Below are 13,678 nucleotides of genomic sequence, written 5' to 3'. Positions count from 1 at the left end.
GTGGTACAACGAGACCGATTAAAAATCATATCCAAAATTTGAAATAAAATTATTTTATAAAATAAAAAATACTAATATTTTATTGACTATTACCATGACTATTCAGTTTAGGGGTGGAGATGCAAAATGCAATTACTGTTCATTAAAGGAAGTTACTGTTCCCTGGGGGTGCGTTTGGTACGTGGGACGGGACGAGACGGAACGGGACGAGGCGTTCCGTCCCGCGTTTGGTGCGCCAAAAATGGGTGGAACGGGCTGTTCCACGGGACAGATTTTGGATGTTTTTGCGTCCCACCTCCCCCCTGGATCGGGTTTGTTCCACGTCTGTGGAACACAATGTTTTACCATTTTAAGACAAATATACCCCATGTCTTTTTCAAAAATTACACCTTCGTTCCGTCCCGTCCCGTCCCGTTCCGTCCCATCCCGTCCCGTTCCGTCCCGTCCCGTCCTGTCCCGTTCCGTCCCGTCTGCGTACCAAACGCACCCTGGGCGCATACCACAGTCAACATTTCTATATAACAAACTTCCCTCTTACTTTATACCGAGAGTAGTGTTAGGTAAACTAAATTTGTAAAATTTACAAACTAAATAATGTGTCAGTAATAAGAAATAAACACGTTAATCAACACTTAAGTAATAATCCAATCATCAACTTTCATGTCATTTAATTTATAAAATTTAGTTTACAAATTTAGTCTCTCTAGCATTACCCTTATACTAATTGCCTTAGAGTATTTAACTCAAAATTAATTGGAATTTGCTATTGACTATATATTTGGTTTATTGCCGATGGTTGATCTTAATTTTATTAGAAGGGGATTCTGTTCAAATCTCATAAATGATGTTACTGAAAAAAAAGATCATTTGACAATTAATACACACCCTCATACTTGGCGTGGCTTAAACCACATAATTACACAATACAAATTAGGCCTATTTTGATACTTTGATAGAACTAGAACGTACTTCTGATCTAAAGTCAATTAGCAATCGTTTAAGACCATAATTATATGTTGAAATATCAGAATTTACATTATCAATGTGAGAAAATCTCTCAACACACTAGTGTGCAATATGCACGGGGTTGTGTACTCTACACAACTGCTTTCTTAATTATATTACTATATCCCATATAAGCGTATAGACTGTACTATTTCATTTACATGCAACCCAACTGAGCCTTCTCTCTCTCTCTCTCTCTCCCCAACTCTGCAAGGAAGAGGGTGTGTGGGAAATTTTGATGAAGCCTATGAAGAATTGGGTTATTGGTGATGGAGAGAGCAGGATGGAAACTAAACGATGATCATCATCACATATCTCCCAATTGTCCCAGGTGTGGTTGTTCCAACACCAAATTTTGTTACCACAACAACTATAGTTTAACTCAGCCAAGGTACTTTTGCAAGGGCTGTAGGAGGTACTGGACCAAAGGTGGATCCCTCAGGAACGTCCCTGTCGGAGGCGGCTGCCGCAAGAATAGAAGAGGGTCCAAGTCTTTAAGGCTATCCACCACCACCACCACCACCACCACACAAGGTCACGCACAGCACAACGCTAATAAGAGTAGTGCCAATACTTATGAGGGTGCTCATAATTCCTATGGCACCAACGTGTTGGGTGATTCCACAAGTTCCTCGATGACTCAAGATGGGTCACATATTGATCTTGCACTTGTTTATGCAAATTTCTTGAACCAGAAGCCAGATAATTCAGATAGTACTACTGGATCTGATCATCAACTACCAGATTTGCCTAGCGAATTCAGCCCGGCGGCTTTAGATTTTTCAAGCATGGCGTTGAACATGAACAATGCAAGCTCAGGCAACACTAGTACTCAGTTAATGGGTGATCATCATCATCAAAATGGTCTTGTTGGGTCACTTGGATGTCACACTACTCTATCTCAAGATCACTTATCCACTGAAAATTGTAGGATCAATGACCTCATGTACTTTGGTGGATTAGACCCATTAATTCATCATCCAGAGAAGCATCGTCATCATCAAGATACAAGTGAAGTAGTACAATATGCAAGCGATTTCGGGTTGCCGCCATTGCCAGGCCAAGAGGCATTGTGGTCTACTACTTATCAAATGATGGATAGTGGTAGTCATACAATGCAGGCTCCTACATCGCTATTAGGACCAGAACCTCATGATCCAAACTTGTTAATGGGTGGTTGGAGCCCGTTTGAATTGCCATGTAATGAAACTTTCGCCAGGAGTACATGACGAGAGAAGAAATGATGTTCATTGTGTTCGTTTTGTTTTAATATACTATGGATATGATTAATTATGTATAGAATATATTAGAAATTAAGCATCACACCATGAATAATCTATAAATATAAATATGATCCTTTTACTTAATTTTTTGAATTATAAACTCTATTCACAATAATGTGGTAGTACTAATTATGTACGTGTTTCATTCAAGAAAAATAGATGATAAGAGGATTTTAATATTTCAAATGCCGAAATCAAATAACGACAATATATATATATATATTGTTCAAATGACGTACAACATATTACCGAAATCTAAAAGAGCGATCATTCCATCAATTGAAATTTGTGGTTTCACCATTTAAAACCCAACCAACAATTTCCATTTCAATTTTAGTGAGTGAAGCACATATGTAATGCAGATTATTCAATTAAACTAACGAAAGGCATTTCTCGATCGATGTATCTTTATCAATTTAAGAGTGGATTGTTTATAGCTATCTAGTTTCTTAGTTACAATAGGATATCTTTTCCAAAATTCATGCATTGGCCAAATGAAGCTCCTATATAGAAGTTTCTTCAATTTGTAAGTAAATACACGTTTCTATTATTAATTAAAAGCTCCCACAGAAGCTTCTGTGTTAATTAAGGTTAGGGCTCATGTAAAAAAATCTAGAAATTCATTCATGATCTATTCCATATATTAATTAATCAGGCTACTGTTGTTTAATTGTTCCCCTACTCACTAAAATTCTACTCATTGAATTTTCAACGAGGAAAATTATTAGTGTCCTACAATAATGGAAAGTACTTGGTCAAGATGCATCCAGGACTGTAGGTTGATATATTCCAAATGGTGTCTCTGCTTCTTTTGATAGGAAAACAGTTACTCTTGTGCCGTTTATAATTGTCCTTCGAATTAAAAAGATATGAAACTTTCAAATTTATTGAAAGCATGTTGTGGGTAGACATGAAACCCATGCAGCATACGCAAGTTTGAAAATAGAGGATTGACACTTGGAATGATTCCCTAATTATAATCTAAAATATATATTGATGAGTGTATTACTGGAGGTTGCCAAGGTTAGTTAAATATTTTAGAGGATTTCATGAAATTTAGTGCAACACATAATCCCAGAAAATTCCCATGATCCAAGAATTTAACGACTCCACAACCATCTTCCAGCCGACAAACATCTAGTATAAAGTGCCTGGAAAGTTTGATCAAATCATGATTAAAAGTACACATTCAAATATGATTTTACTTCATTGACAATCTCAACGATATATGATAAAAAATGCTTATAATCGGATGGATGAGTCGTCCCCTAGCCCCACCTTGATCTAAACTTGCCAACTCTCCGAACATTAACATTGTAAATGAGTCCACTAGCTCCACCTTGAGCAATTTTTCCAAATTGAGCACAAGAAACTCCAAATCCCATACACCATGCTTGTTGTGGGTTTGTGGTTAAAGAATTCCACGCTGAATCCTTGATCAATCTTCCAAAATGATCACAAGAAACCCTAAATTCCAAATACCACCTTTTGTGGCCAAACATGACGTTCATTTGGTTATGTATAATTTGAGTGGATTAGTAACATGGCCATGTCTGGTTAAATTGTAAAGAACTTCTAAACGAGTTCAAATTGTAATACTTGTAGCTCAAAAACTTATGATGTTACAACCATATAAATGAAATCATCCAATTAAATACATCCTCGCAGTCCATGATCCACAAGTAACTAATCAGTGATTCTAGGGCAACTAGAAGCTCCTCAATTGAACTTTGACCAAGCGCTTGTGTCCGCTGTCCACTCTAAGAGCGAACATTGCTCATTCAATTGAAGGTGTGTGATACCAAGTCATTGGTTTCGGCGTGGAGCTCTGCCCGGCTTCCTTCTTTGTTTATGAATTTATGTCTTACTTCGGCAACATTGGAACTGTGTTTTGGTCTCTGGGCGGTGGATGTAGATGTGAGGTTTGGTTGTTCCTTTCGGTTTGTAGGTTAATTAGTGATAAAATTCAGCTTTGTTTTGGGTATTTTGATGTTGTTTGTTTGTGGTTTAGTTTTGTTGATTATCAAGGACTTTTTGAAGGTCTGTATATGGTACGATGTTAAGGCGAACAACTATTATTTTGTGGTGCGGATTTGGCAATGTGGGTTGTTGGCTGATTCTAGCTTTCGGGCAGCTGCAAGGGGTTATCTCTCACCTAGGCTTCTAGGATTTTATCTACTAGCTATGTTTAGGTCTCTACTGTTTGGGCCTCTATAGAGGGTTTTTCTTTTTGGGTTGAAACCCTTTTATGTTTTTTCCTTTATGTACTATTTTGTAATTGCAACAGTGAAGAACTATTACTCATGTTTTGTTTGCATAAGTAACGTCTTCTTTCTATATGCTGGTTCTAGAGCTTTGTATTTTGTAATCCGCCCGTTTAGACTTCGTATAATGGATGTTCTCCACCATGAACCAAAAAAAAGCTCCTCAACGAATAGTCGAATAACAAATAATACAGATATATTTGACAAATTATTTCACGGAGAAAATTAAAACATCACCTAGTCAAATGCATGCTAACCAGTACCAATGTTTTCATTTAATATTTTATGCCTTTTATGTTGCCATGTTGGAATGTACTAGGTTATTTTTTAGATTGCTCATCCACCACGCAATCATTTAATCAATCATACAATCTTTGGTGAACGACGTGAAACTTAATTTGTTTAATTTCCAACTTTTCCATGGATGCATTTGTACGTTGCAAATGCTGACCTGATCGTAATTAAGTAGTGGATTGCAATTTGAAAAATTATGTAGACGGCATGGTTCTACTTGTCTAATCATATTCATGGCACATAAAATGTCGGGCGATCGAACTTACTTGGATGACATCCTCGCATCATGATATCTACAAAAGTCAGTTAATGAAGACTTTACCATGTGCAAGCTGTTTTAGGTCCCTGAGAATGAGAGGCTCAAGATTTGCATGGGATTATTATCACATATTATTAGTTGACTAGGACTTGGTGTTAATTTTTTTTAGAATTGAACTTGCAACATAGTAAGTAACGAAATTGACTTTCCTATTTAATTTGCATCACATAATATGTTGGGTTCATTATTCTACGTACCATGTTCAAACAGCATTCATGGTAGGTGCAAACTTGTCATATAATTCATGCACTTTTTCTTTTGTGTCTGTGGAAAGGTAAGGTAAGGAAATGATCGTCTTAATTAGGTGTAAACTGGTCATATAATTCATGCACTTTTTTCTTTTGTGTCTGTGAAGGTAAGGAAATCATCCTAATAATTATATACATATAATTTTTCAGCAATGGGAATTATTGGGATTTTTGAACATTAATCCTTGCAAAAGATTAAAATTAAAAAAAAACCTGGTGCTAGATTAAATATTCAATTTAATCCCTTGAGTGTACTTTTATCAAAATTTACATTCAATTTTTGTTATTTAATGTGTATTTTTATTTAACCTCTCCATATTAAATTTTAATTTTATTAATATGCACATATTTAGTTTTTTTTTAATTAGAAATGAATGTAAATGAGAAAATATTTAAAAAAATTTGTGATACAAAAATATATAAATACATAAGTGTTCAGAAATGATTGTGCCAAAATATTTAAAATTGAGTTTTTTGTACCGAAATATTTGTACCTACATGATTGTACCGAAATATATTATAATGAACCTAAATGTATGTACCGAAATGTATTATATTGAATTAATGTACTTAAATGTCAATACCGAAATGTATGTACCTAAATGTCAATACCAAAAATGTATGTACCTAAATATCAATACCAAAATGTATGTACCTAAATGTATTTACCGAAATATAATAATTCAATTAATGTACCTAAAAGTCAATACTCAAATGTGTGTACCAAAGTGTACGTAACGTAATACATTATATTGACCGAAATGCATTATACTGAATCAATTTAACTACATGTTTGTACCGATGGATATACCAAAATATTCAAATGTATTAATGTACCTAAATAAAGAACATACAAAATTGTTATCGGAATATATATTATAAAAAAATTAGTTGCCTAAATGTAGACATTAAAATATATTATGATGAATGAATTAAAAATTAAATTTAAATGTAATTAATACATTAAAATAAAAATAAAAGGATAAAATAAAACATCAAAATACAACTAATAAATGATATGATTAAATGTGCTAGGGACTAAAATTGGATTTTAATCTTACATATGGTTATAATCTAAAACTCATCTTTTTTAAGGATTAAAATGAAGTTTTCTAAATAATTTATCAATCATGTATCCACATATATGTTATTATGGGCCTAGAAAATTAAAAAAAAAACTTTAAAAAGACGATGTATGGTCATATTTAAACTGAACGTTCAAGCGTTAACTAGTTAGTAATTTACACAAAAGTAAGCATCTATGTGTAGTGGTGAAGCCATTAGGGGACCAGAGTAATCCTGAGTACCTTGTGCAATCTCTTTTTGAAAAAAAAAAATTAAGGACATGTCTACATGTTTGGTTATTTTGCAATGATTCTCATTAAAAATCTATGTTTTGTTGGTTTGAACTTATACTCCACCATTCCTCATCTATTTTCTTAATTTCTACTCTCAACTCTTAGTCGAATTAAGTGAGTCGTGACTGCGGTTCGTAATATCATCTTCTAACCATCTTTATTTTACTCTATAGCTTATAATTTCTCTTTATCTTACTCTTAGTATTATAGTCTAGTACTGTTTATCTTCACTTAAAAGTTGAAGGTCTTAGATTCGACTTATGTGGTTGATGAGTTTGATAAAAATTTATTATTATTAGCTCATTACGTAAATTAGCACATAAATGGCCACCCCTCGGTGTAAATATATCACTTTATAAAAAATAGAAAAATATGATCAATCTACATGATGCATATTAGAAATTAAGAAAATAAAGCTTCATATTTCTGAAATGTCCCCTTGATGTGAAATAGCAGATTCACCTCTACCTGTGGGATCACTCCATAACTTTTTTTTTTTATAGAAACGATAAGATAATCTACACTAAGTTTATTTAAATAACTGTCATAGACATGAGAGAGGATTGCTATTGGCTTGCTTCCTTGATTGAGAGAATGGCTACCAACCATGCTACAAAACTTCCACTTGATTGACTAAATATCGTATGATAATGCACTTTCTCTTGTGGATAGAATTGGACTGACAGACCTCGAATAGTGCAGGTTGGCGGACAAGATATACCTAGAAGTTTACTGAGAAAGCGTGGAGCGGGGTGAGCAATTCGTACATGGAACCTTGAATGCATAGGCAAATACTTTTAACCAACTGAGATACATGCTACTTGCATATTCACCACTGCAACAATTCACTCAAATTGAAAAGAATTGGATTGACAAACCACAATGTTGTCTATAAAACAGTTAAAAGACCTTTTCCCTCTTTTTTTTCAAACTCTTACAATTTTTTTCTCCTTTTTTACGTGTCAAAGGACTTAACTAAACCTAACTACATTGGAAAACTTTGTCTAGTTCCTATTTTTCAGACCCTCTCAAGAGCAACTCGAGCTCATCTGGACGCCTAGCACCAAGTAAATATATATTCGGGATAAGAGATGATTTGACTAGCACTCAAAATGTTCTCAAAGGGTCTCGAGAAATGAAAAATAGGCAAATGACTTGAATATAATGCAATTAAAATTATAAGGATATTTAAGTCTTTTAAACAATTTTTTTTTTTCAAAATTTTGAAAAGAAAATTTATGTTTGAGCCTCGAAAAAATAGCACTTTATCAAATTTCCTAGGCATAATCACTATTTTGACCTTAAATTTCAAATTTTGTAAATATTGGATTTTAGGATACTTAAAACCTAAAACAATAACTCTAAAGGGTCATCAATTATATGCCCTAAACAATTAACTATGACAATATATAAATAAAAATAAAAATTTAACCTGAGCTGAATGCACTATCATGAAGCATTGGAGAAATCACAAGAAGTACACATAACAACACTCGTAAACATGGATGCACCAAAAAAAGCTGATCGTGTCTTCCTCAGCTATATGTGCTTTACAACACAGCATAAACTACAAAAAGACGAATCCGGATCCTCTTTGGATTCTCTTTGTGAGGATTCCGAAGATTCGTAAATCGTGTCCATTTATTATACATCGTGTGGTCAGAAATCATTTCAAATATTTTTATTTCAAATTAAAAACAAACAATACCTAATAAAAACTGACCGTATGATGTATGATGAATGTACACGATTCACGGATCCCCAAGATCCTCATCAAAAGGATCCGAAGAGGATGCCGTTGGCAATAAGACCAATAACAACACGGAAAAGGATTCTCGCCAGATTCTTTTCCTAAGGATCCCGTGATCGTGACAGTTCATCGTATATCGTACGGTCAGAAATCATTTTAAATTTTAAATTTTAAATTAAATATAAATAGTACCTAACGAAAACTGATCGCACGATATACGATGAACGGTTACGATTACGAGATCCTCAAAACATGGATCCTGCGAGGATTTTTTCCATACCAACACAAGTACATCTCATGGTATTAGTCAAAGTCCCAGCTGGAAAGACATCCCACCTATCATGGAACTGAATATATGGCCGCCGTTCATTGTAATGAAAGAATAAAATAATTTACGAGCAGAATTACACTTTTGTTTTTAAGAAAGTTGAAGTTTAATTATAAAACTGATTAACTATATAGAGGGTAATTCAATATGTATAAGCACATGCAAAATTTCTTTTCTTTATTTATAGTGAGATTTATACTCTTAATTATAACAGTTTTCTATAATACTTGAGGTTTTGTAAAAAGGAAATGTCTTGTACATACATACAATCCAATTTAATTAATCTACAGGTGTTCAGCTTCAACCATGTCTATCGTGAAGTCAATATTGGTAGTGGATGAATTAGCTACCCTTGGTCATGTGAAGCGTAATGTTTTTATTTGCTTTTTCTCATCTTCCGTCTGTTGTGGCTTGCAAAGGTAAGTTTGATATGAGGCTCTTAGGGGTCTTTAGGTGAAATAAGTTGAGATTTCAGTATTAAACTAATTGATAATATAGAAAATAACCTAACTTACTTATAAGCTCATGTAAAGTTCTTTCCCCCCATCAATGTGTGATTCATTTTCAACACGCTCCCTCACATATGACGAATTTTCAAGCCTAACACATGAACAATACAATAGGTGATGTGGAGCAAGTGTAGCCTTTGAGAAATGTGTGATTTATTCTCAACACGCTCCCTCACGTGTGACAAAATTTCAAGCCTAACACATGGACAATATAATCAGGTGACGAGGAGCATAGCCGTTGAGATTTACACGTCGAACAACCTACTCTGATAACATGAAGAAAGTTGAGGTTCCATCATAAAATCAATTGACAATATGGGGAGTAGATCAACTTACTTATAAGCCCATATAAGGTCATTCATCCCATCAATGTGAAATTCATTCTTAACACAAGGGGATCCTCATTGTATCTAAGTTTTCAGTATATTTTTTGTTTTAAAATATTCCAATCTAATTCAAGCCGTTGGTTTCATACTTTTTTATGGATCGTTTCATAATTCTTTTGATCTTATATGCATTTAAAATTATAGATATTATAATCTTTGATACAATCGGCAAATTGTATAATCAAAACACTTTGTTCTGGGTAGTCAAATATCCTCATATTATTAAGGGGCATTGGATTCGATTACAAACTATAATTTAATGGCTAACAAAATTAATTGGATTAGATATTCGATTGATCTCCAATGACCATTAACAACTGGATACCTATATATGTATATATGTATATGCATGATGCAGGGGACTTACTTAATGTGAAAGCTTGTTGCAGAAAAGAAACATGCATGGAAAGTGAAAAAAAATTTAAGAAATACAATGCCGAAAGTAAGAAATGAAGACAAACAAAGGAAAGTAGCGAAGAAAAATTATAAAAAGGAAGTATGTGTGTATTGCACCACCCATGACGTGTAGACTGCAGGTCTCAACCGCTTTATGGATGGAAGGTAAAGTTTCCTCTTTCTTGTGCTTATCTTTTATATATACTTTGGAAGCGGATGGAAAAATCATAGGGTTTGTACATATCTATCAGATAAAGGAAGTGCATCTAATATTGGATAGGGGAGCCACCTGACCTTATATTGGACATGTTGATTGAAGAAAGCACTTTGCCAGATGGAAGAATTGCTTGAGTTAAGTTTTAGCAAATTTGTGAACCAATTGGTTATTGAGGATAGATAGCCCTTCAAGCTGTTTGTGTGGGTCGCTTTTTGTCCCTTCGACTGGGTTGAAATTCTCGACAAGATTCTTATCGAGGCCCATGTATGCGCATGATCCTTTTAATCAATTAATATCATACTTTTTCTTCAAAAAGAAAAAAAGAAAATGCATCAATGTCTTAGCAATATCTATTCCCCACACTGTAAATGATGAATTACACGCAAAACGTACAATGTTATGTTAATGTATACTATTAATGTTTGACTTGTGATTTGGTGTTCTACAATTTGGTTTCAGGCAACGTTACGTGTTTAAAAGGTAGATTTAACTTATATGTTGGATTTTTGTTTTCTTAAGTATAAACTAAATTATATGTTGGTTTAACTTATACGTTTACAAGTATTCACGTTATAAATTATATATAATATATATGTGTATACACACACACACACACATAATGTTTCTTTTATAATGGAAAGTCAAATACAAGATGGGTTGTACTTTGTTTTGCTAAGAAGGAAGCTGTACCGATGGTGTTTGTGCATGTTAGCCGTTCAGGGATTACCACTTATATGTTCGTTTGTGTTCTGACAAAAAAAGTTTATATTTATTTGTGCAAATTACCTCTAGATCGAATAATTAATCACTAAAGAATATGTATCCATAAAACTCTACCGTGTCTTTTCAAAAACAAAATAGAATATAGCTATCGCTTATTGCAAAAGAATGAAAGAAATGGAAACAACAAAATAGAAATAATCTCACTGCTAATCCATTACATGGACATATTTTCTTTTTACAAACTATATGATATTATACATTATCTTTATTAAAATGATCGGGAATGAATTCTTACGTGAATGCAGAAAGAGGAGCACGCTACTCTAACTAATTTAGCTAAGTCTAGATTTAGAATTCATTAGGATAAAGGTATCAATGAAAGAATAAAGAATTAAAGTATGAGTACATCAGTCCACAAAGATGGGCAAATAATTAATTGTGTAATGCACTTGCAAGAAGATATGATTATTTTTTCTGTCCGGCTGGCTTTTTTGAGCAAGTCTAGAACCTCTTTATTTTACTTACTCCCTTCATTTTCAGTTGGTTCCGGCGCTGGACCAGCTCTCAATCAATTTCAAGTTGCATGAACAAGATGATCCAGAACAGCTAAAAATATGGGGGATTAATTATTATATTTGGATTTCTCTTTACCAAAACGACTTAAATAAAATTTCGAAAACAAGAAATTGATCTAGATATAGTCATCCTTAAAGTTCCAAAGGTATTGAGAAAATTAATGATATTCTGATTTCCCAAAAAGGCAGAACCAGAAAAGAAATTCATATGAACGCAATCAAACATTTATATATGGAACTGTAATCCAGTCCATTAGTCTGTATCTCTTTGTTGTAAAACCAACCACAAATCAATTATGTACACAAAAATGGAAAATTACTAAAAATAGAGAAAGTCACAACTCTCTCTTTCAAGATGGATAAGAAGAAACCAAATTGCTTGGTATACAAGTAGAATTCTTCCATGTCCTTCCATGCAATTTTAAGACCTCTCTAGCCTTATCCTTGGTCTTGCTCCCACTATCCACTTGAAGAACTAAGCACAGCTTCGCCACAACACCCAATTGCATCATCTCCTGCAAAACACTCGACGTCGCTGAAAACTTGCAAATGGAGAACAAAATCCTTACTGCCCTCTCGCTGGCCACCTTCGAGACCCTCATTATCTTCTTAGACACCACAGCGAGCCCTGCGCCGTGGTTCAGCAGCTCTGCGCGGCCTTCTGCGCAGCCGCATATCATGTCAAGCACCATGAGTGTCATTTCCAAGGTTCTCCTATCAGATGAAGTATCCAAAAGAAGCTCAATCAAGACCATAACCGCCCCTGCTTCAACGGCTTTGATTCTGTTACGTCCCCACGGACAGAGCTGGATCAACAGTTGCAATGTGGCTTTTGAGGCCTGTTGTGAGATCTGATCATTTAAGACCTGAACAACTTCGGCGAAAATTTCGGGTTTTACGTTTGCCATCCTCGTCGAATCAGCAACCTCAAAAATTGATCTCAACAACATCACAGCGTACGCTCGAGACTCGTAGCTCCCACGTTGCATGAGTTTGATCAAGGCCTCAACAAACTCACCCTCTTTGCCTATTAGGGTTTTGAGAACATCTTCGCTGAGATTTAGGTTATGGAGGATGCTCAAAGCTTCTTCGTTTTCGACATTTTCTCTGTCGTTCTTGATGTTGTTGATTATCGTTGAAGCAAGGAACTCGCCTGCACCGGCGGCTTCGATGCTTTTCTTGTTGGCTTCGCTGTCGGACGAAATGGATCGAAGCTCGCGGAGGCATTTTGCCAGACCGGTTGGAGACTTTTTGGCGTCTCGGAGGAGCTTAGCGATCTGGGATTTGTTGACGGGCGGCTTTGGAGTTGGGATCCTTTCGATGCCATGAGAAGCGTTCATTGTGCACCAAGCTTGGAGCAACCGGCGAAGAGTGTGATTTGGAGTTATGTCGGAATCCTCCGAAACCACTTGTTTGGTAACGGGACAAGTCTTGTTCTTGCTCGAGAACAACCATTTCTCTATGCTCTCCCGATCGTATGTGATCCCGGTAGAGATTGTGACGGGATCCCTCATGATTTCTAGAGAAATGGGGCAGAGAAAAAACGAGGGAACGTCGATTTCTTGGTCCATCTAATCGAAAAATTCAAAACCCAAATGAGAAAACCTGGGGAGATTGAGAGGTAACAAAGGATACTTTTGGTTGACAAACAAAGTTTTGATTAAAGGTGAGAGCTGATGATTGATACGAAGGTTTTTGATGTAGTTGTGAATTGGTTTGAACTTTGAAACGCTATGAGGATACATGAGAAAGGAGTTGAGTTTTTTTATATATGTACAGGTGGGGAGGAAAGTGAGATTTTCAAATTAAAAAAGTCAAAACACGGGAAATAGGAGCGTTGAGAGAGAGTAGAGAGAGAGAGGAAGAACCGAAGAGGGTGAAGACTTTTCCAAGTTATTGAAAGGCTCAAGATTGACGAACTTAACCTGGTCATTAAAGTTGCACAAGGTGAAATGAACATGCAAATACATACAAAATTTGGGGAAAATTGCATATTCCTTTTGACTTTGGAATAATCATTTTC

At 35.0% G+C, this 13,678-nt stretch overlaps 2 protein-coding genes across 2 annotated transcripts; one reads left to right on the top strand and one right to left on the bottom strand.

The window, feature by feature from the left end:
* Positions 1-1,191: 1,191 nt before the first annotated feature.
* Positions 1,192-2,372, top strand: LOC126600817 (dof zinc finger protein DOF3.5-like). The gene has a single exon (XM_050267470.1). It carries the CDS (start codon positions 1,275-1,277, stop codon positions 2,232-2,234), a length of 960 nt encoding a protein of 319 aa, XP_050123427.1. The 5' UTR covers positions 1,192-1,274; the 3' UTR covers positions 2,235-2,372.
* A 9,492-nt stretch (positions 2,373-11,864) lies between these two features.
* LOC126600816 (E3 ubiquitin-protein ligase PUB23-like) lies at positions 11,865-13,411 on the bottom strand. Its single transcript, XM_050267469.1, has one exon. The coding sequence runs from the start codon at positions 13,224-13,226 to the stop codon at positions 12,006-12,008; it is 1,221 nt and encodes a 406-aa protein (XP_050123426.1). The 5' UTR covers positions 13,227-13,411; the 3' UTR covers positions 11,865-12,005.
* Positions 13,412-13,678: the final 267 nt, after the last annotated feature.

The sequence above is a fragment of the Malus sylvestris genome, chromosome 14, assembly GCF_916048215.2.
Source record: "Malus sylvestris chromosome 14, drMalSylv7.2, whole genome shotgun sequence".
NCBI classification, from domain to species: Eukaryota; Viridiplantae; Streptophyta; class Magnoliopsida; order Rosales; family Rosaceae; genus Malus; species Malus sylvestris.
This window is presented reverse-complemented; position numbering and strand designations above follow the sequence as displayed.

What these genes read in the sequence shown, in the direction of transcription:
- LOC126600817 (XM_050267470.1), top strand. Translation starts at nt 1,275, where the DNA reads ATGGAGAGAGCAGGATGGAAACTAAACGATGATCATCATCACATATCT.
- LOC126600816 (XM_050267469.1), bottom strand. Translation starts at nt 13,226, where the DNA reads ATGGACCAAGAAATCGACGTTCCCTCGTTTTTTCTCTGCCCCATTTCT.